This window comes from Candoia aspera, chromosome 3 (assembly GCF_035149785.1).
Source record: "Candoia aspera isolate rCanAsp1 chromosome 3, rCanAsp1.hap2, whole genome shotgun sequence".
Taxonomy (NCBI): domain Eukaryota; kingdom Metazoa; phylum Chordata; class Lepidosauria; order Squamata; family Boidae; genus Candoia; species Candoia aspera.
The window spans coordinates 17,760,708-17,788,558 of NC_086155.1; the positions used below are offsets into that span (position 1 = coordinate 17,760,708).

At 41.8% G+C, this 27,851-nt stretch overlaps 1 protein-coding gene across 1 annotated transcript; it reads left to right on the top strand.

Moving 5' to 3' along the window:
* The first annotated feature begins 256 nt into the window (after positions 1-256).
* On the top strand, positions 257-26,919 carry SALL4 (spalt like transcription factor 4). The gene is made up of 4 exons (XM_063298968.1): positions 257-329; positions 16,953-19,454; positions 22,045-22,346; positions 24,789-26,919. The coding sequence occupies exons 1-4, from the start codon at positions 257-259 to the stop codon at positions 25,221-25,223; spliced, it is 3,312 nt and encodes a 1,103-aa protein (XP_063155038.1). The 3' UTR covers positions 25,224-26,919.
* The last annotated feature ends 932 nt before the right edge of the window (positions 26,920-27,851 follow it).

Genomic DNA, 27,851 nt, shown 5'->3' on the forward strand with positions numbered 1-27,851 from the left:
CGGCGGGCGAGGGAGACTACAGTGCCCAGCGTCCCCTTCTGCTCCCTGATCAATGGACCTTATTTGAATAATCTGTGAGCTCTTGGACTCAGGCCAATCAGCTGTCAGGGACCCATGATAAATCGCAATGCATTATTGATAATCATAATTACTCTGACATGCGCATTCCGCTCTTTGGGAGTAATTTCCCAACTCCAGGAATTTGTTGTGAAGAAGAAAATAATTGCTACTATTTTGCTCCCGATGCGGGTGCACCATGTCGAGGCGCAAGCAAGCGAAGCCCCAGCACATCCATTCGGACGAGCAGCAGTTCCCGGATGTAGCAAATGGTAAGGGAAAACCGAGGCAACGCCGGTCAATTACCAACTTTAATTGATGGGAAAAAGAAATCGACCAGGGGATCGGATTTGAGGCGGGGGTGGGGGTCGCTCGCTTTTGTGCGCGTGTGAGTGGTTCTTTCTCCCACTTACTCCGTTGCGCATCGGGGTTCTTTGGCCGGGATCCTCAGCCAAACAGACCTTTCTGTGTCTGGACCACTTCTGTTTCATCCTGATTTCTCACGAATACGGGAGCAGATCGGAAAGTGTGTGTATATATATATTTATTTCTTAACGTGCGACACCCCCACTTTTTAAAAAAAAATTCTTTTCCCGTTCCTTGGTTCCCTTCACCAGTCCGTGCTGGATCTAGGATAAATTTTAATTTATGGGGGAAACTGAACTCTTAACTCAGACTATTTTTCTTTTAAAAAATCCAGGTTTTCCTGGTGGGTGATTCTCTTTCCCCCAAACCCCCTCTCCGGTTGGGAAAAGTTTTTCGCCTCCTAATGGTAGGCTGTCTCCAGCATCACCCCCTCCCCAAGATTTTTCTGGGGCAGTCGTATCCTTATATGCTGAGAGTCGCGGCCAGAAGGTAACTCCCTAAATATTTCTGGAAGGGAGGGGGCGCCGAGAGGAACACTGCGAAATACCTTTTTCTGATGTGCCCCCCCCCGTTTGTGTCCCTATTTGGACGGGCTGCTGCTTCTCCCTTTTAATAACTAAAAAACTCGCCGAGAGAGAGATTACAATCGCTCGGGACCTTTTGTAGCCTGACCTCCAGCCATCTTTGATTTCCGACTTCCTAAAATAACTCCCGTGAGCTAATATGGGGGGGGGGGAGGAGGACAGCGAGCTTTTAAAATCTTCCCGAAGTAGCTGCTTGGAACGACCTTCTTTTAATTCCCTTCCTAACGCTGATCTATAATTGATAGCGTAGAAGGAATTAGCGTGGCTTTTACCTTTTCGCAGATTTAATTGATTTTGATTTGGGGCGGGGGGGCGGTACTGAAAGAGAAGCGCAGAACTGGGCAAAATGTAAATGGGGGGGCTTTAAATTTCGGGATGGTGCACTGAATTTGAGACGGGTGCTTTGAAACCTCAAAGGTTTTGGAAACCTGGATTTCAGGTCCATGATCCATTTTTCTTTCTTTCTTTCTTTTTAAGGGGGGAGCATGGGAGATGAAAGGACTCACCAGGGAGGGAAGACACTTTAGGAATGATCAGTTTAGCATATAGTCCTGAGCTTTGCAGTTTTGGGCGCGGGGTGGGGGGGAGAGAACAATCTAATACTTTAAAATAGATATTAGAAACTATGCCTAATATATTTCCCTCATCGATATGCCTCTCTCACAGATTTATTTGATCTCTCTCCCCCACTCCACAGGCATAAATGCAAACTTTGGGATGAAATCTTAAGTCCTCTTTTAATTCTATTTTAGGGAGGGGGGCGTGAAGATCCCATGATAAATTATGCGCCATCACAATTGATAGAAATGTATATTTTGGAAAGGGGGTGCAATACTGGGTGCAAGCCGCAGGAGCTTTGGGTCTCTCCCCCCTCCCCTTCTGCCTCTTTCTTTTGAGTCCAAATGTGCAATTGTTGAGCCCGGTTAATGGTGATTTAAGAAAACGGCGAGCGAGCCAGAAGGCTATAAATCCCATGTTTAATGCATGACTGTTTTTCCTTTGTGCATCTGGTTAGGATGGAGCTGGCGCGCTGGGGGGGGGCGCGTTGGAGGTGATGTTTCCACATGTAAATCTCGCTGCTGGCAGCTGGAGAACCCACCCCGGAGACTATCTTGAAACAAAAGGGTTAATAACTCCTTTGGAATTGCGTGCTGGAGGGGGGAGCGGGAGTAATCGGAAGATTACTTAGATGTGCCTGCTTAAGTGTATTCGTGCTCTCGCTGCAGGGCACCCCGGTTCCAAATAATACTTCTTGAATCAATTTATCACACAGACAAATTAATTTGCAGCAAGGCTTCAACATTATTGGGTTGTCGCTTTGGTGTTGCGGAACCCTTTAACATATGAAGAAATAGGACGGGCTGGGGGAGAGAGAAAAGGCACCGTCTCGATAAATCTTTGAGTATGTTATCAATTTAGGAAAAGCATCCGCGCTTCTTAAATCGCGCTGAATTGTTTGTTTCTCGTGCGGTTCCGGGACGTTTCGATTGCTCTGCTGCGCCACCTCCGGGACGCGGCCTGTATTGCATGGTCGGTCGGATTAGAAATGTGGATTAATTTTCATTGCCTTGGGGTGTTTAATGCTTAGGGTCTGAGGGATCAGATTAAATGGACAGCGACACCCAGACGCCTATCTTCACAGAATGCTGCTGAAGATTCCCTGAATGAATTTTTTGAATAGCAAATAAGCTGATGATGCTACTATAACATAAAAAAACTATTGCATTTGGTACCTTTCAAATGAGTTGGACCAACTCCCATGTAACAGAAAATTGCAGCAGATCAAGTTCAGCCTATCCAACCTATTAAATCACTATTTGATTCTGCACTGAGCAGGGGGTTTGATCTCCCAAGTTTCTTTAAACTCTCTGGCTGAACTCACATATAACAAAGCTAAAACATGCTTAGCTCACCTGCTGTGTGAACACAGCTAGTGTGGCTTCATTTATTCAGTTAAACAATATTAAGCAAATTATAGTTTAACACCCATTGTGGTTCTTTGCCCATTCCACTTCTGAAAGGGAAGTGCTCAAGAAGAGAAAACCAGATATTTTGGACTTCAGCTCTGGTCAGCTCCAGCCAATACTGTATGGCCAGTAGTCTGGGATTCTGGGAGTCCTAATCCCAAAAATTGACCAATACCCAGGTAGGCAGTCAAGCTGCTTGTGTGCTTTAAAGATGTGGCAGAGTTAATGTGGCAGAGTTATTGGAGGCAGGTAACCCCTTGATCTGCAGTGGAATAGCTGTTCAACTGTAAAGTATAATATCAGAAAATACTTTGGCTGGTTTCACATAGCATGCTGCTAAGCCTTAATGTGTTTAGTTTGCTTGTGCCTTTGCAAACTGAATCTCACCATTGTGGCTAGTAAATGGTTGATGGTTCTGTGTGCTATATGAATGTGGCCCTTGTTTCTTCTTCCATTTGTAACCTTAGGATAACCTTAGAGATAGAAGTTGCCAAGTACTGTAGGGAATTGAACCTGCACATTTCACATTTAGCTACTGCCTCAGATGTTTCATAACAGAGCCAGTCTGGTATAGTGGTTAAGGTGCTGGCTAGAAACCAGAAGACTGTGAGTTCTAGTCCCGCCTTAGGGACAGAAGCTGGCTGGCTGACTTAGGGCCAATCACTCTCTCTCAGCCAAATCTACCTCACAGGGTTGTTGTTGTGGGGAAAGGTGGGAGGATGGTATGGATGTTGCCTTGAGTTAATAAAAAATGAAGGATAAAAAACTAAAAATAAATTACTGCTTCCCAAAGAATGGAAATTGTGATGCATTAATGTAGATTTCTTACCCTTTATTTTTGTATTGGGGGATTGTACTTAAATGGTATGGAGAATCTTTTCAAAGGTGAGAAACTGATAGAGGATATCTGTCTGTTCACAGTTTGTGCATGGAACAAGTCTAAGAGCTCAGCTATATCTAGCTGATATACTTTCAGGTATGAAAATCATAAAAGGTTTAATTTGAAAATCCCCCAAAGATTCCTTGGGAACATCTTCCGTCATCTGGGAGGGAGGCATAATGAAATCAAACTCTTTATCTTTTGGCTTGAAATGAAATCCAGATATAAATGTGCAAAAAAGTATCATGTGAATATGGGGGGTGGGGGTGAGGTGGGAATGGCAATCAATTTGATGGGTCAAAAAATAGGTGATTTACTTAAGAGCAACCATTTCATGCTGAAAATTAGCATTTCCCACTGTCCAAAGGATTTAATTGCCCATTGCAACTGCTAAATGTCCTTAAGCCAAATTTCTTTTTCTTAATATGCAGGGTATAACTGACAAGACTTTTCCATATGAATAACTAGAGCATCTTCAGGTTTTTTTTTTTAACTATTAAATCTGAAAGGTAAAAACAAACGTAAAACAGTGTGGTGAGAGCTCTTCCTTAGTGCATCAATCACTTTTTGACAGATACTGGCGTAAAAAAGATCTCCAAATATTCCACCCCAAACAAACATGAGGTCATTTTACTTTAGAAAGGAAAAAATTAAGCAAAACAAACCTTCCTTGGTAAAAGAAAGTGTCTTTTAGCAAAATGTAGCTTAGTTCTTACATGAGAATGGTACTGAGAAGGTGGGGGGGGAGGTGCCTTCATGATGATTTTCTTTCTGCCCCCACCTTTTTTTTTTTTATGCAAGTGAAACACTATATTGGCTGCAGTGATTGGGCCTTTTCTCCAAAGCCTCACAGCTTAGGACGCTTTTGACAAACTTCTGCTCTAACCTTTGCCTCCTCCTGCCTTCTGTGGGTGGTAAGTTGATGTCAAGCTTACAATTAGGACTCTCCTGCAATTGACCTTGGCAGCAGGGTTTTTGGCTGTTTTGCTTGGTCTTAAAACACTGCCCTAGTGTTAAGTGTGGTCTGGAGTTGTCTTGTTTATAATTGGAGGGAAATGGTGGTGGAAGCGAGTCAGTGCGGAGGAAGAAACGATTCTTGGACAAGGTAGAAGCAACTTGTTTCCCTCTGTTCTTTCTCTTCCCCGTGGTGCAGGGCAAACGGATGCAACTGAATGAGATATTCTACTATAACTCAGTACGTGGGCTTGTGGATGGTAGTGGTTTGTTTGATGTCTGTTTTTTCCCCCAGCTCTGATCTTTAAATTCAGACTCAGTCCAGATCACTAGTTAAGAATTTCTTTATGGATCTTGCAGTATTTTACATAGATAATGTTATGTTTATCAATGCTTTTTGATATGTTTATCATAATGCTTTTTAATGCTTATCAAACGCTCCTGGCAGGAATGCAGTATTAGCCAATAAGGATGAAGTCATGACTCTTTTGTGCATAGATAACACATCAGTTGTGACCCTGTTTTTGTGAAATGCCATCAGTCTAATTTTATTTTAAGTCTCTTTTGTTTCCTGTATATCTGTTTGTCTGTCTTCCTTAGAAGGCCACTTGCTCTGATATAAACATGTGGATCTATTTAATTTGATCCATCTAAATGACTCTTGAGAATTCAAACATTTTCCCTCTCTTTAATCCTTTAAATTCATGTTTAGTAGCCTTGGTGGACTTCTTCACTAAAGCTTAGTGTTTCTTAAAAAGGTTTGTCACCTGAAAAAAAAAGTCTAATATTCCTTCAAATGGTTAATATTATACACTGTTCCAAGGCAGCGTATCCAAGCCCGTTTACAAGGGGGTAAATTCCTTTCACTTCTCTGTGGCTTATTTGCAAGTAAACACATTAAGCAATCTCCAATCTCTCAACAATGTGTTGGTGTTTTGCATTTTTCCTAATTTTGGTGCAAGACTTTTAAATCCAGGAGAGTTTTATCATCTGCTTGACATGTGGTGTGATATTCACAAACTGCTGTGACAGCTTGATTTGTGTTTTAACTTAAACTGCTGAAAGCAAAATCAAAAGCCTCATACATTTTAATTTTTTGTTACAGTTGAACACAAAAGCTTCTCACTGGCCCACATGTGTAACTAATTAGTATTGATTTAACTCTGAGAATATCTAATGGTGTTATAGTCAGTCATGCTTGGAATACTGGAAATGTTTAACAAAATAAAGCAACACCCGCCCCACCCTGCCCACCATACCAAGCCCTGCCATGTGCATGAAATACTTGGTCGAATGTCTATCCTGGAAACAATTTGGAAATAGCAGCTGTTGGTATTGGCCCGGTGGTTAAGGTGGATCTTTTGTGGGACAGGTGAAAAGCTTGTTTTGTGGAACAGAGATGCTGACTTGTAACATGATCTGATCACAATGTCAACAATGGTATATAATTTTAATAGGAGCAAAACCATCCATATTCTACCAAGGAATGAGGTCTCAGAATGCTTAACCTTGGCTGAATTGTGCCCCTATTTGAGAATTACAGTCTATGCTTTGGTGGACAACTTTTGAAAACAAATTTTTAAAAACTAATCCTCATAATGGAGTAGGATGAATATAATAATTCTCTGAAGCATGAAAATTCTTTTGGAACAAATTGGATCATATCAGCACTTGTAAGCACTTGAGTAAATTAAATCAGATTATCAAAGGGCACCAGGGAAAACTTCATAGGCTTATACTAAATACTGATGCCCAATTTATAGCATCAGGCCTCAATATAGCATGATCTCATCTATGTGTTAAGAACTGCTTCCTGTTTCTTGTGAATCTAAATTTCTCTGCTGAGTTCAGTGCATTTGAGTTGCTCAGTAAATGTACAAGACCTTAAGAGAGAAAATGCCTATACATTTTGGGAAGGAGCACAGAATCTGATATTCATGCATTAGAAGTGGGGTTAAAATACCTTAGACTACCCTTCCCCAATGTAATTTTTCCCACATACTGCTTACACACACTCCAGTGACTGGAAAAAGGCATAATTGGCTGGCGTTTGTACATCATGCCCTTAACCATGGCTTATCAGTCATGATGACTAGATTCACACAGCATGCTAAGCCAAAGTAAGGCAGGCTATGGCTTAGCCTAATGCATGAACTTGTTTGGGTATTTCAACACCCACTGCTGGGGAACAACAGTGTTTTAGAGGTACTGCCTTCAAATCCAGCTTGTGGTTTTGGGGATGCTTAGTTGACCATGATGAGAAAACAGGATGCTGGGGTAAGTACACTTTTGTTGTGATTCAGGTTTTTTTTTCTTTTTGGGTTGTGAAAAGCCCTCTTAATTTATGGGTGTTTTGATTACTTCTGTTCAGGTCTAAGTCTTGGTAGCAAAGTGTGCTCAAATTGGTACTAGGATCACAGGTATTTGGGGAGAGTCATATGTTGCCCTACAGTGTCTTCCCATACAGGCTTTCTCCTTAGCAGGAAGCAGTCTACCTGGCAACTAAGATTTAAAACCAGACCTCTGTGAAATGTGACTTATCAAGATTAGCCCCACCTTCCTTGATTTGTGAATTATTTGTCTACACCCATCTCCGGTAGCAAAATGGAACATGCACTGTGTCTTCTGGTGGGCTGCAAGATAATGGGTGTAGGAACAGTGTGACACAATTTGGTGAGTCACAGTGTGCTGGTCTAATTTTACTTTAGTTTGATCATTTGTTTCCTTATTGCCTGGATTTAGTCTTATCTGGCTGAATCATGGTGGTCAGGTAGCCCTTACTCAAGAGCATAACCTAATATTAGATACTCTGGATGGAAAATTATAAAACGGTGGTTGGAGAATTGAACGTTGCATCTGTTCCTCTCATTTCTTCCTCCCCATTCTCAAAGCTGCTGGATCTACTTTATCTCTTCTCATAGTCTTATCTCAGAAATCAAAGTAAAAGCCTGTCTAAATTTTATTTGCTGATTCTCTCTGCCCAAAATTCATACTGGCCTCCCCTGATAGTAGGAGGTTCCCCTGACTGCTTCTTTTAAACTTTAATTTATCATTCTTTGTATGGAGCAAATAACAGGTGAGTGACCTGCTGCTATGTCAAAAGGTACCGAGCACATTGCTGCCCTAGACCTTGGGGCCACTTACTAGACCTTGTTCCTCATAGTTGGGGAATCGTGCAAAGACTGGTAGCTGGCTTCTTTTGTTTAGCTTGACCTTCTTTTGCAATGTGAATCATCTGGAGCTAATATACTCTGTAAGCGTTCTTCTACACTATACCTAAAACTCAATGGCATTACCTTTCTGGATTCCTCAACATTATATACTGCATTTGATTTTCAGGCTTTACCATCATATCTAGCCCTGTTCAGGTATTCAACTGGATGCACAGAGAGCTCACACATGGTGCCCCAATCTTTTCTTTCACTGTCTACCATATAATCACCTGAAAGTCTACAAGAATGCTGTATGTATGTTTGCTTGAATGTAAGAATAGCTGTTTGCATGATTTGTAAGAATTGGAAGCCTAATTTATTAGGGTTCTGGATCATGTAGAGCAGCGGTTCCCAACCTTTTTGGCACCAGGGACTGGTTTCGTGGAAGGCAATTTTTCCACGGATGGGTGGGGGGGATGGTTTTGCGATTATTCAAGCATTTCCTCTTTTTCCCTGACCTATTCCTTTTTCTTCATGCCATTTGGAGATAGCAGCCAATGGGCTTGCTTTCTCTGACAGGAGGCGGAGCTCAGGCGGTCATGCGAGCGTTGGGGAGCGGCTGTAAATACTCAGGCTGTGAATTCACTCGCTCGCCCACTGCTCACCTCCTGCTGTGCGGCCCGGTTCCTAACAAGCCACAGACTGGTACCGGTCTGCAGCCCGGGGGTTGGGGACCCCTGATGTAGAGAACTGCATGCATATTCAAACCAACATGAGAAGCATTTCCTTTCAGACCTCTGCTTAATATTGGAGGCTGGGGAATGGAGGAGGCAGAGCTATATTGCAGCCCAACTCTCTACACATTTTCAGGTCCTTCAACTGAAGAGGACTAATCTCTTCCGTATTTCTGAGGTTTGTCAACATCTATTTACCTGCTTGTCCGAAGAAAATAAGCTATGCTTCTCACCATCAGAGCTAGAATTCATGTATGCATGTGCCAGTTGGAAAAAAAGGTTAAGTTCTTTAAAGCTTTTAATGAAAATGGCTAATTCATGGCCTCAGGTGAGCTACTACATTTTTCAAAATGCTTGTAATCTCAGTAGGCTTATTTGTGAAGTTCTCATACCAATATCCTCTTTCTTTCATTACTGAAGGCTGCTGATGCATCCATTAAAACTGTTACGTTTCTGAAAATGGTTCCATCTCCACATGAAGGAACTCATGAGTGTCATAAAAATATGTGGCATAGATGTGATAGCAGCTTAAGACTTGAAATGGCACGTTCCCAGCCATTGACCTAGTTTGACTTTTGGTTGGCTGCTTTTACTAGCAACTAGTTGGCTTGAATCCTTTTGACATTATGATTCTTCAAAATAAACTTGGAATAGGAAAGATTAGATATACATGCTGCAAACTGATGGCATCCATGTGAGAGTCTGCAGGTCAAATATGGGGTGTTGCTTCCAAGTGGATCATTTGCCTTGCGCATCATTCTCTACCTCCACTAAAACAGTGCAACCTGCAGTGACCTCCCTGTGTAAACTGTGACATCACATTAATCAGTTCTTGAATGAGAAATTGTTTTCACCCTCTTTCCATCTCTGCTAGAACAGATGAGTTGCTGTGGCACATGGAAGATCAATAGAACATTTGTTTCTCTAGTCAATCATTTAATTTAAAAGCAAAGAGAGTTTGGCTTCTGTTCAGAAGTATCACAACTCATTGGGAACAGTTTTCGGGGAAGAGTTGGTGTGCTGAGGATCTGGCTGTCATACAGCTTTAAAAAAAAGTCAAGTTGGTGGCCATGACTGCACAATCAGATGCAATGTGTGTTAAACAGGAGGCATGGCTTGTGGCTGCCATCTTGCCTTTTTTGACTTCTCCCCATGAACTCCTATACTGTCATTTTTGAGTAGGAGCTTATGGCTGAGTCTTACTTACAAACCCAGCCATTGTATGTTAAACAAATCATAGTTAAAATAAACCTGGGAGGGAATGATAGCTAAACTGTCCATATGGAGATCTGCAACATTTGCCCAAGCAAAGTAATAAATTTTCCTACTTCCCCACAAGCCTAAAAAGATATATCTATGTGGCAGAACATGTATCTTGTGCCTGACTGAATTATTTACTAAATTTAGATTCCTCTCTGAATGCTCAGGACAACTTTCATGAGGTAATTTTATTTTTATTTATTTTATTTATTTATTTTCTATCCCACCTTTTATTATTTTTATAAATAATTCAAGGCAGGGAACATACCTAATATCCTTCCTCCTCCTGTTTTCCCTGCAACAACAACCCTGTGAGGTGAGTTGGGCTGAGAGAGAGTGACTGGCCCAAGGTCACCCAGCCGGCTTTCATGCCTAAGGTGGGACTGGAACTCACAGCCTCCTGTTTTCTAGCCCATTGCCTTAACCACTAGTCCAAACTGGCTAATTTCCACAACAATTACCTTGTGAGTGAATTAGGCTGAAAGACTGGTCCCAAGGCATACCATGACTTCATTAGTCAAGTGGGGGCTTGAACCTGGCCTCCCTGGTCCAAACCCAATACCTTTACCACTACTGTACACCATCATTGGCTATCCAACCTGGATAGTATTACTCATGAAAACCTTTCTGGAAGGGGAAAAGAGACAATGTACTTGTTCTTCCCAAAGAGAAGGAAGTTTATGGATCTTGAGGACTTGTGGAATGTTCATAGATAAGACAAGCAAAGCCCACTTTTCTGTTACAAGGGCCCACCAGCTTTATCCATTGCTTCAGGAGGAAGAAAATGGCTGTATTTGAAGGGGAAAAAACTCCCTGATATTTCAGTAATTTGCTAACAAGTAAGGATGCTATTAAACAGGAAGGGTTGCCTCCTTCAACCCTCCAATTCTATTGATAGTGGGGGGAAATGGCAAGGATACAGTTACATAAGTTCTAGTAGGTGTCTGGAATGTCTGAAATGGGATGATTTTAAAAAATGCCCTATCTTATTCTAGACTAAATCCACCTTCTAGTTTAACCACCTCTTTTTGTTCAGTTTAAAATCTCTCTCTCTCTCTCTTTTCAGTAACTTGTGTTCCCTGGCAAATGTGCTTGATTAAGTAGCAGCTTATTCTTTCTGGTTTGTTGATTTGCAAGCGATCGCAGGTTCATGTTGCAAGCATCCATCTCCTTGTGCCAGAAAATGCTGTCTGCCTTCCAGCTGAGGCAGGAAATGCTAGCAAACTGATGATCCGGCTGATGATTGCTTCGACACTTTGCACGCTGCACATATTCAGGTTAATGAGGGCTGTTAAATCCCCACATCTGCATTATGGAGCTGAAATCAAGTTAGCCTCAGATTTGATTCTATTTTGAAAAACAAGACAGTTAAACAGAACTGGAAATACATGGTATCTAGCAGAGCCATTCATCTTTAATGGATATGGGGAGGAATGCTTTTTGATCGTTTCTTCTTCAACTTCCCCTTCCCTAGATCTGAGATAGTAGGTCCTTCCAGAACTCTTGAGAGTTAATGTGGGGCCTGTAGAGAAAAGGGAGACTATTTCAAATTTATTTTTTAAAAACCTTTCTGTTGGCAGATATCCTCTGACATTTAAAAAGAAAAAAGAAAGAAAGCCCTTCCCAAACAGAAGGCCACCATTTGAATGCAAATATTTGTTCTAATGTTTGTTTCACATAAAATTTCTTCAAAGGCTTCCCATGTTGTGCGGCCACTTAAAAAAAAAAAACTAGCCATGGTTAGTTGGCTTTACAGAGCATGCTACTATAAGTGCTGAGTTCCCACAACACAGGAAGACCAAAACCCTTCATAGTTTAGCGTGAGGTAAGAAAAAGGTGATTTTACTTATGTTAGTTTTTCTGCTTTCTTCATGCTTTGTTCTACAAAGATGTTTATAGTTCCATTGCAACCAGCTGGGTGGAAATTCATTTGAAAAGGTTGGCAACATATTTCTTCTCTCTCTGAGGTTTAAAGGAGGCACCCTTTTGGTTATGATATGTAAAATCAGCTGTTGATGGTCAGACACATGGTTGGCAGCTTGGCATCAGTGTACCTTCAGCTGTGGTTATTGACATCCACGAGCTTTTGGCCCATCTGCCATTTCAAGATTCTTCTCATTATAAGAAAATGAAATTGAACATTGGAATACTATAAAGCCAAACATCATGCTTCCTTCTCAAGAGTTTACCTGGGCCCAATAGGTCCCATAGGCATACTTAGAAAATTAAAACAGTGGGTGGCTGCAGTTCTGTGTTTTGTTGGTAAATATGCCCATGAAATAGTCAAGCTGGAGTGGTGAAATTCATTGGAGGAACCTAGAGAGAGTCTCATGACCTGGCCTTCTAAGAAATTGATACTTTGTCATTGGCTATGCCCATTGTGGTATCCACACTACCAGTAGGCAAGCTCTCATAGCAGATATTTTGTGAGAGTACCCATGGCATACCCTCAAGTGTGAGTACTGGCTCCAAAGGTTTGCATGCCCCTGGTCTTGTCCTTCCCTAGACCTGCACAAACATAAGTCCTTGCTGGTTGAAGGTGACTGTATCTGCACTTTTGCTCTCCCCCACTGGCATTTCCACTCAGCCCTGGGTCCAGGAGAAGGAGTGAGCTGGATTGGAAGTTAGACCCACAAGAAATGGACACTGCAAGGAACACTGTAAGGATTATTTAGCACCAACCTTCTACTTGGATCCTAGTGTTAGTTTTGAACTCTAGTTAAGAAACACATTCTAGAGAGTTTGCAAATCAGGCTAAGACCTGGGGTCATATTTGTGTGGAGTTTTTAGTTGCTTGTGTTCAAAGAAATGTTTCAAAACCACTTTTTCCACTGCTGTGTGATAAGCCATTTTTGTGTGTCTTTGCATTAAAACATGCAAACAGCTTGTTTTTAGAGGGGAGGAAAACATGAATCTCTTGTTCCAGCAGAACTTGACACTTTCTTCTTCTGCATCTTCCATAAAACATTTATTGGTATAAATGATTCAGTATGCCTCTACGCAATTGTGGGTGGAGGAATGCTGTAGCTACCTGTACAACATGTTTGCAATTGTTAACAGTGAACCTGATGTTTACTCTTAAAATAAGTGAATTGTTTAAAAAAATCAGCCCTTCTTGCTTTTCTTTGTAAATTTGCCATTTACTTTTATAAAGTTTATATTTAAAAGCTTGATGAATGATCTTCAAAGCAATCTTACTTAGGCAAGTTGGTGGATTAACTGCTAGCTACAAATATATCAAAATGCTGCTTTTTCAAAGACTTCTGCTTCATATGGTTCATGTTTTGAAGTTTTGCTGAGGCAACATTTCCTGCAGTCATGGACCACTAAATAACTATTCAGAGAATATGTGAATGACCCAATTTAGCACTCCACTCCCTCTGTTTTTGTCTTTAACAGCATAGAAGTTTGCATTTTGTTTAGCAACCAGGACAATGATTGTGGTTGTATTCATTTATTCCTTTCCCACCTGCTCCATCATTAAAGGCCTTTAAAACTAAGTGATGCATCAAAATGTATTGCAGAATTAAGAATGCTACTGTTTACTATTTGGGAGGTTTATGCACCCCATGCCATAGCAACAAAGACTCTTAGCACAAACTTGCTGGTCAAGAATGTTCTCCAGTACAACTCTCTTGAGAATACTAGCAGGCTAGGGGCAAGTAGATCTTCAGCACAGATCTGTTTTCAGTGAACCAGTGTTCAGCCCCTGATCCATTATGATTGAGCTGACTGTCAGGGCACTTGTGGCGGGGCAGGGATCGAGCGCTCTGCCCCATGAACACTAGGAGACTGTGGCAGACCACCTGGTGGAGCCACACTTTGAGAATTACTGCATTAAGCTAAAAGTAAAGTCTCCTTTTGTTGAATTCAGTTCCTGGTCACTGCATGGATGTGCCCATATAGTTTTCTTGGCAACAGTTCAGAAGTGGTTTGCCATTGTCGCCTTCTGGGATGTTTTCTTAGATTTCTCAGTCTAGTTTATTTTCTTGGGATTTGCTGGTGCTCTCTTTTCCAAGTACTAATCAGATCGAGCTTTTTCAAGATCAGCCAAAGTGGCTTGGTCCTGCCACCAGCTGTGACTTATGTGTCAGTGGAACTTAACAAACATAAAAGCAAGAACACTGATGATTGAAAGATGGTAGGAGCATAGGAAGAACCTGGTGATCATTGCCTGCAGGAGCAAAGCAAACATTTAGCGTTAGGACTGCATTCTGAGTTTTAAATATTTTTCAGCCTTTGAGGGCTACAGAAGCCATGGTTATGATGTGGTGACATTAAAATTTTTTACCCCTTGTTTTGCCATCAAAAATGCAATAAATAGATAAAAATAAAGTAAAAAATAAAACCAGACCTTACTGTGTTGGGGATGCTATAGCAGCTAGGGAGCTACATGTGACCCATGGGCTGCCAATACTTCTATTAGTAGAATAGAAGACAGCAGGATCTGAGTTTGCCTGAGGGAAGGTTCAAGCAATTCTTCCAAAGCTGAAGGCCACATCAGTTGCCAAAAGAATGGTGCCGTGTGTTGCAAGCTGAGTGAGACTAAGATCAAACTTACACAGAGTCTACACCCCAACTCTCACCCACTTCATTTTCTCCCAGTTTCACTTTTCTCACAAGGAGAATACAACTGAGAATGAGAAAAGGACCCTGCATCTATGTGAGATCTTTTGAGCAAGACCAGGATAAACACAAAATGAATATGTAATTATCTTTGGCTGGGGAGTTGTGGGCTGCTGTGGTTGGCATTGCATAGCACACTCTCTGGCATCACATGTTTGTTCCTTGACGTTGTTGTTGTTTATTCGTTTAGTCGCTTCCGACTCTTCGTGACTTCATGGACCAGCCCACGCCAGAGCTTCCTGTCGGTCGTCAACACCCCCAGCTCCCCCAGGGACGAGTCCGTCACCTCTAGAATATCATCCATCCACCTTGCCCTTGGTCGGCCCCTCTTCCTTTTGCCCTCCACTCTCCCTAGCATCAGCATCTTCTCCAGGGTGTCCTGTCTTCTCATCATGTGGCCAAAGTATTTCAGTTTTGCCTTTAATATCGTTCCCTCAAGTGAGCAGTCTGGCTTTATTTCCTGGAGGATGGACTGGTTTGATCTTGCAGTCCAAGGCACTCAGAATTTTCCTCCAACACCACAGTTCAAAAGCATCGATCTTCCTTCTCTCAGCCTTCCTTATGGTCCAGCTCTCGCAGCCATATGCTACTACTGGGAGCACCATTGCTTTAACTATGCGGACCTTTGTTGTCAGTGTGATGTCTCTGCTCTTAACTATTTTATGGAGATTGGTCATTGCTCTTCTCCCACAGATGTGTGGACTTCAACTCCCAGATTAAGCGTCTTCTGATTTCCTGACTGCAGTCAGCAACTGCAGTAATCTTCGTACCTAGAAATACAAAGTCTTTCACTGCTTCTACATTTTCTCCCTCTATTTGCCAGTTATCAATCAAGCTGGTTGCCATAATCTTGGTTTTTTTGAGGTTTAGCTGCAAACCAGCTTTTGCACTTTCTTCTTTCATCCTTGACATTACAGTTCAGGTATCGGTAAGAAGATGCTACTGCACAAAGTGCTGCATTTAAGGTGCCAAACACTTTGTTCCATGTGCCTTCCCGAATTCTTAAGGTGCCCTCCCTTGAGTTTTTTCCCCCCCCAAAAATATTTTATTCCTCTAAAATCTTACAAAACGGGTTAAGAACCCTATCCATACATTCCTTGCAAATTCATTGATTGTGAATTTCTAGGTGACGAGGTATTTTATTGCAGCACCACTTCTGTTCAGAAGTACACATATTCATTGTACATATAGTGCCTTTTCAGCCCTTACAATGTCACAAAGATCAAAATGTTAGCTTATTTACAGTTTTATGCGGCAGTCCTTTCTTATGAGCATTTCCTCCTGTGGTAACTATTGGCATTTTGTCCTATCAGTTTGATTACAGTTCCTTCAGCCTTCTTCCGATAATGAAAATCTTGATTTTGCCACATGGGGGAGCCTTCATAAGAAAAACTACTTTGGTGAAATTATTGCATAATCTCACTATGGGATTCTTACCATATATAACATGACAAAGCAATATGGCCTCCAAAATCTAACATGTCATGCATGTCCATCTCTTCTTGCAGTGGTAGAAAGTGCACCTACCTACAAGACACAGGGAATGCTTCCCACAATATTATTTATATGTATTCCAAATAATTGAAATAAAATAATAATTTATCTCCATTCCTAACTATCTTCCTAAATTCAGTGGTCACCTAGCAATATCAGAAAAACAATTTGGGGAAGCTTGAATGATTTGGGCTTCCTTTGACTTAGCATCTGGATTCTATTCCATTCAAAGTTAGAAGATGCTTATATAATCTGTAGGGCTACTTGCAAGGAAATTGCTTTTCCATTTTATTTCAGAAGACTCACATTTTAGGTTTCCTAAAACTGATGATATTTTAGTGATTGCTGCTGCTGCTCAAAAATCACCCTTCTTCAACCTGACATCTTAACAGAAGCAATGAACTGAAAGTTCCAGAATTCCCAGCTGGAGGATCCTATCCAAGCTAATGGGAAATTCTACAATCTATCAAATAGAGATGGTCAAATTGGCAAAGGCTGTCATAGATGTTCTCCTGAGCTTGTAGCTACTTTATGAGCAGTACTAGATCCAAACACTTTAGGAAAGCAAAATGGTGGGCAGCCAATTTTGCCACTTCCACAAAGACAGCCTCACCCTTTTCTACGAGGCTTGCCAGGAGAAATGGTGTATTGAAAAGCAATTCACCCATCTAATAAACCTTTTTATCCTACGATAATTCGCAGGGATGAATTATCAAATTGCTTTAACCTATTGCAGGGATGGAAACTGTATTTGGATAAAGGAATGTACAGATCGGTATATTTCTATCCTGCAAACTCATCCCACAAAGGCCTCTTGCTTATGTTGTCAGTGGTGTAATTCCACTCAGATATTTTCTCTGTTTCTGATGTCTTTCTAGGAAGTCAACAAGATATCGCAGGTGACAGAGGTGAAATGAATTCCAAAAGATGTCGAACAGAAGAAACCCATGTCTGTGAGAAATGCTGTGCTGAGTTCTTTGACCTCTCTGAATTCCTTGAGCATAAAAAAAATTGCACTAAAACACCACCTGTCCTCATCATGAATGACAGTGAAGGGGCAGTGCCCTTAGAAGCCTTCCCTGACAGCTCTATGGGGACTTTTCCAACCAGCCAAATGGATAGTAGGTTGGCTGAGGAGAGTCACATAAAGACTTGCCCTACTTCTGCAGAAAGGAGCGAAGAGAAAGCTGGATCTGAACCTTCAGAGGTGACATATCTCAAAACGGAGCCCTCTGTTGCCCCCACAGCTCATGGGCTAAGTTTCCTCCCTAAACCCAAAGTACCAAACACTAATGTGACTTTGCAAACTATACGTGGCACTAAAGTGGCTGTCAACCAGTGTACCTCAGAGTCTCTCTCTCCGTCCATGGCTGGTCTCAGTGCCATCCCAATGATACTGGAGCAGTTGATGTGCCTACAGCAGCAGCAACTCCAGCAACTCCAGCTCACGGAGCAGATCCGCATCCAGATTGCCATGATGGCCCCCCATGTCCTACATCCTTCAGTTGCTGCTGCAGAACCCCTCAAAGCTTTGGGTGCTCATATGTCCCAGCAGCTGTCAGCTGCTGTTGCTTTAATTGGACAGAAAGCTGGGAATCCAAGCCTATCCCTGGAATCCTTGAAGCAAAGCAAACTACCTCATTCAAATATTGGTATTCCGACAGCCGTCTCGATGGCCGGTGGGCTTGCCCCTGCCCTCTCCTTGAAGCCTGATGTAAGTCGAAGTTTGCCAGGCTCCATGTCTCGCTTCCTGAGCCCTTTGCTACCTCAATCATCCAGCTCAGTCATCTTCCAGAATCCCCCTTCCACTGTCTCCCCAGCCATCGACCCCTCAAAGAAGGGGAAAGGGAAAGCATCAAATGTCAGTGTCTCTGAAAGTAAACCCAGCATGGAGGAGCCCTTCTTCAAACACAAGTGCAAGTTCTGCGGCAAGGTCTTTGGCAATGACAGCGCTCTGCAGATCCACCTCCGTTCCCACACTGGGGAGAGGCCCTACAAGTGCAACATTTGTGGCAATCGTTTTACCACCAAAGGCAATCTGAAAGTGCATTTCCAGCGGCATAAAGACAAATACCCCCACATCAAAATGAATCCTTATCCTGTGCCTGAACACCTAGATAATGTGCCCACCAGCACCGGCATTCCCTACGGGATGTCTGTCCCGCTAGACGAGTCTAACCTTATTGTGGATTCCAAACCTATTTTGACCACCCTGCCTAGCTCTGTGGGCCCTGTCTTACCACCAAACACTTCCAACCCCATAAGTAGCAAGGATCCTTTTACCAGTACACTTCTAAGTGACGTCCAGCCTAGGCCTTCTCCAGAAAGTGAAGGAGATTCTTCATCAGGTGCAGCCAGTCACGAATCAGGAGCTGAACAGAGCCAGAGCTCTCCGCAGGCTGGCTGCAGTGGGAGTGCTTTCCACGGATGCCGGGTGGGTGAGCAAGGCTCTGAAACAACAAAGCTCCAGCAGTTGGTGGAGAACATTGACAAAGCCACAGCCGACCCCAATGAGTGCTTGATCTGCCATAGGGTTCTCAGTTGCCAGAGCTCCCTCAAAATGCATTACCGCACTCACACAGGCGAGAGGCCTTTCAAGTGCAAGATTTGTGGCCGGGCTTTTTCCACCAAAGGCAACCTCAAAACACATTATGGTGTGCACCGTGCAAACACCCCCCTGAAGATGCAGCACTCCTGTCCTATCTGCCAAAAGAAATTTACAAACGCGGTGGTGCTGCAGCAGCACATTCGTATGCATATGGGGGGGCAGATCCCCAATACCCCAGTGGCAGAGAACACACCTGATAATGACATGGAGGCTACTTCAGCTGAGAAAAATGGAGATCCATGTTGCTTAGAGAGTAATGCGGAAAGCATGGAAGTGGATGGAGACCTGGAATCCCCAAACGGTCCCAGCCATTCTTCTAAACCATACGACGTTCAGACTGATCCTTCAACATCTGTGCCTTCCAGTATTTCAGCGCTAGAAAACCAGATGAAAGTGGTGAATTCGGCTTTGACTTTACAGCGGCAGAGCAGCTTGAAGTCCAGTGATAACGGATCAGCGGAGAGTGATGGCATGACCAATGATTCTTCCTCAGTGGCAGGTGATCTGGACTATCAAAATGGTAGCCGTAGCCCCATCCCCTCTGAATCAGCTTCCTTCCTAGCCATGTCTCCAACCAACAGTCAAGCAGAGAGCACCAGATCAAAGTCACCATGTTTTACTATCCTAGAAGATGGGGTGGTGGGAAGTAAGGCTGAAGGGCCTGAAATCCCACCTGCAGAAAGAGAACGTGCTTTGGATCTAACATACAGCAACGTTGGTCGAAAGGTGATCAAGGAGGAGCCTGGGTTGTACTTCCCAAATGGAGAATATGGTGAGTCACTTAAAAGGGAAGCAAAAATCCTAGTAATTACTGTGCAATTGATTCTGTTTTAAATATATGGATGGGGTTAAATGTTTGCTGTCCATGTCAGGACAGCCAACCTCCCAGGCCAGAAAGCTTTCATTCATAAACCCGAGTTCCATCCACCACCCCATCACCATGTTTTTCTCTAGTACCTATTACTTGCAGGCATATTGACTGTGAAAAATGACACCTATTTGATCAAACTCAGTTGCTCTTGAAACCTAAGAACAATTCCGTATCTCTCCCCAAAGAGGTGAGCAAAGTAAGTAATCAGTAGCTATCCTGTTTGCATGGCTGTATTATTCCCTTCCCTGCCTTGCTCTTCAGGGGCAGCAAGATTAAATCCGAAGTCAGCCTAGTTAGACAATGTATAACATGGAATTCACTTTATGAAAGATGGGTAAATGTGGATTAATTTCCTAGGCAAGAAAACTCTTTATTTCTAGTTTTGTCCTATTACTTAAAACCACTTAAAATAAAACTCATGGCTCTAGGAACAAGTGGGAAAGTACTGCTACTCAACTTGGCATCAAGTGGATGTGTTGAATTATTAACTCTGTTTTTTGTAGATAATTTTGTTGGCCTTGAATGCAGGGTGGGATGGGATGGGATGGGAGCTGTGATCACATTATCCAGCTGTGGCTGGGGAATTCTGGGAGTTGAAGTCCACACATCTTCAAGCTGCCAAGGTTGAGAAACACTGTTCTAACATATCATACCAGGGTGAGGAAGATGTTGATCTGTACACCAGCTGCATCTGGCATCTGGTTGTTAAATGTTGATGGCTAACTGCAAGACATTTGCTGTTCTCTCTTTGACTAGACTTAGCTGGCAGGCAGCCCTTCAAATAAAGAATGACAGCCCTGCCAACAGAGAACTCTCCTCGGTAAAATAGGATATATGGCTATTCTTTCCTCTAACTTGTATAGTTTGCTTGGTACCTAATAGTCATATCTAGAAAATAAATGTTCTTAAGTGTAAACAGTGACATGGTTCATATAGCATGTTAAGCCATAATGTGGTTTGTTTGGTTTTGCTTAGACCAATGTAATGATTATGGTTTGTAAGCTGTGGTTTATGTCTTATTGTTAGGAGTGAATCCAACCAATAGTATCTTATTCAACAAATGTAATCAAGCAAAATATGGCTTAGTATGATGTGTGGACTAGGGCTGTGGAAAGATTTGATTCAAAGTTTGAACTTCCATTAGTACTGGTTTTTCTGAGTAAGATCATTGATTTAGATCAAATGTCCAGATTCAGTTTGGTGCTTCTAAGTAAGTTCAATTATTTTTCAGATCTGCTCAGAAAATAAATTGGCAGTAAAGCTTTGAATCAATTTGATTTTTCAATTTGATTGGAATCTTAGTGGGCACTCTAGTGCACCCAACCGTACATTCTTAGTGTGAACTCAGTAATTGTCTGTTGAAACCTAAGAGATGAATGGGCATTTGAGGGGTCATATCTGCAAAGCCTTATATTTGAAATGCTCAGAACTGCTGCTTTAATTTGTTGCTGGAAGTATTTGTGGACTATGGACTGTTAACTGCAACAGCAACAACCCTAAATGCAATGGCTTTTTCTTAAAATGCTCTGAATTCATGACCATTTGTTTCCTGAGGCTGGATTCCAGGCAACGTTAGTAGGATAAGAACAGCCACAGCCCACCCACCTTTCCTGCACTTCCATCTTGGCAAATGATAGCCTGAGAAATATCCCTACATCCTAATCGTGTTTCCAGTGCAGAATGGAAGGTTGTGCACAGGGAAAAAGACTGGAAGATACAACTCACTGCAAAATTAATGACTACGTTGTTTGTCTGTGTTTTACAAATGTGTTGTATAAAATGACACCTTTGTTCAGATAGGGTCCAAAACAGATAAGTATTGAGTAAAGTTACTTGATCAGGACACAGTGGTTCTTGTTTCCTGAACTTGCCAGCCTCTCAGGGCTTGACTTCAGATCTACAATCTGTTCCATCTAAAGCAGCCTTTCTCAACCTTTTGACCCTGGAGGAACCCTTGAAATATTTTTCAGGCCTCAGGGAACCCCTGCACATTCAAGCTCAAATATAAGCCAGAAGTTACAAAATTATTATATTTGTTTCATGTGTAGGCCTGTATATAGGCATTAACAGTGTTCTTAAAGTAAAGAATGAAATGTACCTCTTCAATGTGAAGTTGCTTGAATTTGAAATAATAATTGTTTAAGTTTATTTTTTAAATAAATTGTGATTTATTCCCAGGGAATCCCTAGTGACCGCTCCTGGAACTCTAGGGTTCCACAGAACCCTCGTTGAAAAACCCTGATCTAGAGGTTTTACTGGGATAAATGTACACCCCATAACTGCCAAAGTATATACACCTCTAGTCTTCGTGCCACAAATTTCTAATTACTTTCACTCCATCAGGTCTTCTCTATCCTCAGTATATCACCTTATGACTTGTTCATATTCACACAGCTGTGTGTTTTTAATAATATAATTGGGCTTGGATTAATTTTACAGAATTTGCAGTACAAGGAATACACCAACACACACTTATCTTTTTATTCTTCAGGCCAGAGCAGCATCCATCCATCCTTGATCAGAGCACCACCAGCCCTTATAAAAATGGAAGTGTCTAGCGATCGCCCCATTAGCATGAGCCATTTTATTGCCCCTCCTGCATTGTCACCCAGTGTGCCTCCTCTTCTGGTGCCACCCCCTCGCCGTACTGCTAAGCAGCATATCTGTACTACGTGTGGAAAGAACTTCTCTTCAGCAAGTGCTCTTCAGATCCATGAGCGGACTCATACAGGTGAAAAGCCATTTGCATGCACCATCTGTGGAAGAGCTTTTACCACGAAGGGGAATCTCAAGGTGAGCAAATAGAAGGCAATGATATATATGTTTAGCTCCTCTTTCACTGTTGGTCTTAGGATTTGGAGGTCCTAGGCCAGGCATCCTCAGTAGCCTGCTGAAACATGTAGGTGAAATGTGCAAAATCTGGGGAATTCCCTTCAGCTGGTATTTATCTTCTCAGGTATTTGGTAGAAAATAGAAGGAGTAGCACTGCAAGACATTGGCTTTGGAGGCTGTGGTAAAAGCCCAATTTTTCCACCCTGTGGAGCTGTCAGCCCTACTAGGTAGACCACAACTTCACAGGCTATAACTCCTTTTGTTGAGATTGGCTATAATAGCAGAATCTTGCAAGTCTGACCCTTGTCTTGTTCTGGACTCAAAAAATGGTTCAGCCCCTTTTGTCTACCACAGATCCTGCATATCTCCATCAAGGTCATCTTCATTACTTTCCACAGAAACTGATCTTGCCTCCTTTCCTCTAACAGGTACGGTTGCTGTTAGAGGAAGGGACACTCAATATAGATTAATTCATATAATTATTTATAATTCAGTATATGCAGCCCCCTCCAACTTAGCTTCCTTCAGATCTGTTAGAGCTATAGCCCCCAGAATGATCATATTCATTTCTAGTTCCAATCCATGGGGAGGGCATCAGGTGATGAGGGACAGCTTTATACTATTTCTCTTATTCCCAATATAACTTACTGCTGTTCCATGATTAACAAATGCACAGCAAGCTTTTCTGGATAGTTGGCTAATGCTTCCAATCTACAGGTGTGCTTGTGTGATAGAGAAAGAGAGATCTTGATCTATTTGTATTTAGATTTCTTGGACTGACTAGAGGTCTGTCATCTTCGTCCAACCTCAAAAAGAATAGTCGAGGTACTAATTTATACTAGGTATAGATTAACGGAAGAATTCTGTGTTTTTGACATGAAGGATGTAATATGGCCTAGCTGACTCATCATGTAATCCTTTTTATGGGTCTGGAATAGTTCATCCAGTATGGGATTTCATAAGCTATTGAGTACTAGTAGCGAAAAAACTGGAATGAGGAAAAAAAAGTGAAGGCTTTTCATTATGCCTCCTGTTGTATACTGCAAACAAATGAATAGGAAAGATTATTGAGAAATGCTGGTTGAACCACAACTGCCCTCAGTATAAGTAGAGGCATAAAGAATCATGCTTGATGTGATTGCTTTTTTTTCTGTAGTGCATATGGAAGGGAGGGATAACAGTAGCAATGTTGGCCACTCCAGAACAATGTTCCTCCAGGGGTGGATACAACCCATGTGTATAGGTTACATTGTCCCAATATTTACATGTTCTGCAAGATGTCTGAGATTATATCTACACCTATCAACCTGTCTGCTTTATGAAATTGGAGGCCTCAGTGTTACAGGGATCCAAGCACATAGACTGCCTATACCCATAGAATTAACTGTTTGTAAGCTAGAATACCTTTGTAATCGTCCTATAGATAGGCCTTTCCCAAACTGGGCATCCTCCAAATCTGTGCCTAAAATTCTCCTACTAGCCTTGCTGGGATGGTGAGCAGTTGAAGTTCACATACCTGGACAGTATACAGGTTGGGAGTGAGGCTGGCATAGACTTTGGGGAGTAGAGTCAATTAACCTAATCTCTCCCTACCCCCTCATCTCTAAGAAATATTGAGCTTAAAGAAATGTATAAAGAAGACTTATATTTATGTTTAAAATTCTGCTTGCTTCCATAAGATATGGTGTTCTAACAGCCTATCTTTGGGTTTGTTTTGAATGATGAAAAGCAAACTAAAAATGTTACCTAGAACACAACCATTGTAGAACAGAAGGTTTGGTTGTTGTAGATGTTACAGGATGTGCCATATTCATGAGGTGTCCTTATCTCTTGTTTCTCTTTCTTATGATGGACTCATGTCATTCTTGTGATGGACTCCTTTCTTTTCAATCACATACCTGAATTCCTCCCTCCCTCCCTCCCTCCCTCCCTTGACATATGGGATGAGTTACATGTCAGGGATAGGCAACATTTTTTTTGGTGGAGGTTACACGTTCTTGGAAGATGGATAAGCAGTATGTGATAGTAGGGGTAGAAGCTGCCAAGGGATGAGGGCAGAGGCAGAAGTGAGGGGATACTCCTTTTCTCTCCCTTTCAATTGTGTAAGAGACAGTTAGCTATCACCAGAGGTCTGAACTGCAGAGGAACCTTCAAACCAGCCTCAGGGCCATTGGTTGCTCACCAGACACACACACACCTCTCTCCAGAACAAAACTGTGGAGTTGTAGAAGTTGAGGGAGGGAGCTTTGCTCAAGATGCCATGACAACCACTGTTACTGAGCAGGCATTGGAACCTGGCATTTCCATTCAAAAGTTAAGTGTTTTAGTTTCCTTTTGTCTCTGCCAAAGTTTTGCCCAGATCCATATCCACAGAAATATAATTTCGACATTCTTTTCTGTAAGGTCCATGTTGGAACTCACATGTGGAACAATTCTGCCAGGCGTGGAAGAAGACTGTCCATAGATAACCCGATGGCTCTGCTTGGCAGTGAGTCAAAGAAGGTATCAGAAATGTTCCCCAAGGATGTGGTGACTTCTTCGGTGAGCCTTGATCCATCAGCATGGAACCAGTATGCTGCAGTGCTCAGTAATGGCTTAGCCCTGAAAACCAATGAGATCTCGGTGATCCAAAGTGGAGGCATTCGCTCTCTTCCAACCACAATTGGGGGAGGTCCAGCAATCAATGTAGCAATGAATTCTGCCACAGTTTCCAAGATGGACAGTTCCCAGGCCATGATTGGCTCAGAGATGGAGAAGCCAAGCAGCACTGCTGAAGACAATGTGCCAAAACACCAATTCCCTCACTTCATGGAGGAGAACAAAATTGCTGTTAATTAAAAACCAGAAAGCTTGAAAGGTGGCAAGAATGGATTTTTAAAAATCACTATCGGAAGATATATATATATATTATATTTTTAAGAGATGACACCTCAAGTATCCTTATTTTCTTATTGACGTGCAAATGATTCTAAGGCTGTCTTTGGAAGAGTTGCCCAGAGTACAATCACGCCCAAGTTTTGCGCAAAACAAAAGTGAAGTCAGTTGAGGATCCTTCTCTCTCTATGCGGGTCTTGCAAGATAGTTCTTACGTGGAAAACATAAATCTGTAAAACCTTAGCTGTTTTACAATGTGAAATTCCAAAGGTTATAACATTTACCTCTCCTTTTTGTTTGCTTACTTGTTTTTGTTAAGATGGCTTACGTAGAAACCATTTGGGACTTTGAGCAGAATAGAAGCAAATCTCTTGATATTCAAAGGGACAAGGGGAAATGGCACTCATGGAATTCACGACTGATAACGTGGAAAATAATTATGCGGGTAAATATCCTAGAATGCCATCCTTTGGAGGAGTTCCTTTTCTTTGTTTGTTTGTTTGTTCATGGGTTTTTTATTTGATGCGGTTTTGAATGTAATAGTGTTATGATGCCTGTTGGACATGAGAATCTGATAGACGCAGAAGAATGCTGTTTAAAAACCAAAACTGAATTTTTAAACAGGCACGCTCTGTTGTCCATTATAAACCTTAAATACTCTGTGTTGATTACTGCTGCTTATTTAAATACTACATCATTGTGTGTACACCATCTACAGTGCCAAAAGGCTGACTCTTCATGGCAGGGGGTTGCCTTCTGCCCACCCACCCCAACATGCAGACAGAGGCAGACTGTTGAAGGGGAATCAGATCCTAGTGAGGTTGATGGTTTTTGCTCTGTTTCTGCAGTTTCCATTCAGAATCTCAGGTGATGGCATTTGGAAGCAGATCCCTTAGTGAAAGGAAATCTTTCCAACCTTGGTGCATCTTTGATCTTTCTCAGTCACTGCCCCTCAGCCCCACTTTATGGAAGGGAGTCTGCCTAAATCTGTATTTAAAATGAAGTAGGTGTTTCATCTGTGTTTGTGTGTGTAACAACATTTCCACTTTAGCAATTCAGGGCTGCAGTCCAGCAAGACGTATACCTGTGTGAGTTTTGACTTCTTCTACAGCAGAACTGAGTAATTTCTATATTTCCTGAGTAGGGGACTTTTGGGGAGCCCTACATTTCCTTTGGACTTTATATATTTGTAGTTTTTAGGGGAGAAAGCCTGGAACAAAACCCTGATGTGGCATTTGTACTGTATGAAGGTTACTGGAATGGTCTTCTGGATTCTAAGTTATCTACCTCATTATTATTTTTATTATTAATTTGTTATGGTAGTGTTAAGTTCTATTTTTCTATACAATAACCACTGTGTCAAACTTGAGATCCAAACAGACTACTGTGCACTATTTGAACCAAAATAAGATATGCTTGTAGTGATATCTGAAGATGTTTGGAGGTGTGTGTCATGGAAGGAGAGTTGTGTTTCGTCTCCCATCCACTGCCCACCTCCATTCTCTTTTCATCAGCAGGATCTGCCTGTGTGTTAGCTGCATTGGAAAACTGAGCTAAGTTTTGGTATTAAGAGGACTTGAATAAAAATGTGGCTTTTTCCAACTTCGAAGTCCAGCTTTGCTCATGCAGAAGGCCTATGAAACAATATGGATGTAGTAATAATAATTTTTTTAAAACAAAATGTGTGTAATATGGTTGCACCTGAACTATTGTATGTGTGTGTGTCTCCAGTTATATTTTTTAATTATTATTTGCTTAGGATCAGTTTTTGCCAAGTTGTGCCTTTCCATCTGGACTTTGTAAAGTAAGAACACAACCTGTTTACACTGTAAAATGGATCTTGTTACATGGAACATGCCAAAGGTGCATCCCAAGAATAATCTCTCTTTCTGCATTGTGAATGTTTGGACAGTTTAAAGTAATTCTGTGTAGGATTATATTTTGTTTGTTAATTTGGACTATCTACTGATGCATTTCTGTTGATATGAGAATAAATCTGGGATGGCTTTTTTCACATGATGCATCTGAACCTTCATTTTTGTTACATGACCATATCTTATGCTTCCATTGCTGTGCTATATGCATTTTTTAAAAATTTATATGCTGCCATTCTCATCTGTGACTCCATGTGGTTTACAAATATTTACACCCAATATAAATAATCAGAACTCAACTAAAATATGTAAAAGGCATTACAAATGTTCTAAGTCTCCTCCTAAAGTATAACGAGGGGGCAGCCTCAGGTCCATAGCCTGGGTCCCATCATGAAAAGGCAGAATTAGCTGTTGATATTAAATGAACCTCTGGCAGGAACTGCAGGGATACCTCTTTAAGGTCCAGCGACATGGGATGGACTTTCCAGACATAGACAGTCTTGCAAAGAGTTTGATCCCAAGCTATTAAAGCTTTATCCATCATAATGAGTGCCTTGGATTTTGTCTGAAATTTTCAGCAGAGGGGTGATGTTATTGGGGAGAGAGCAGATGATAAAACATGCATGACTACATTGTCATGCAAATGCCACAATTTGCATACTTGTGTCTGACTTTGGGACACAAGTGTACAAGGGTGACTTTCATGCGATGATGTGAT

What these genes read in the sequence shown, in the direction of transcription:
- SALL4 (XM_063298968.1), top strand. Translation starts at nt 257, where the DNA reads ATGTCGAGGCGCAAGCAAGCGAAGCCCCAGCACATCCATTCGGACGAG. An exon ending in CTTCCCAAATGGAGAATATG is followed by an intron (nt 19,455 to 22,044) that starts GTGAGTCACTTA and finishes TTTATTCTTCAG; the next exon opens with GCCAGAGCAGCATCCATCCA. An exon ending in CCACGAAGGGGAATCTCAAG is followed by an intron (nt 22,347 to 24,788) that starts GTGAGCAAATAG and finishes CTTTTCTGTAAG; the next exon opens with GTCCATGTTGGAACTCACAT.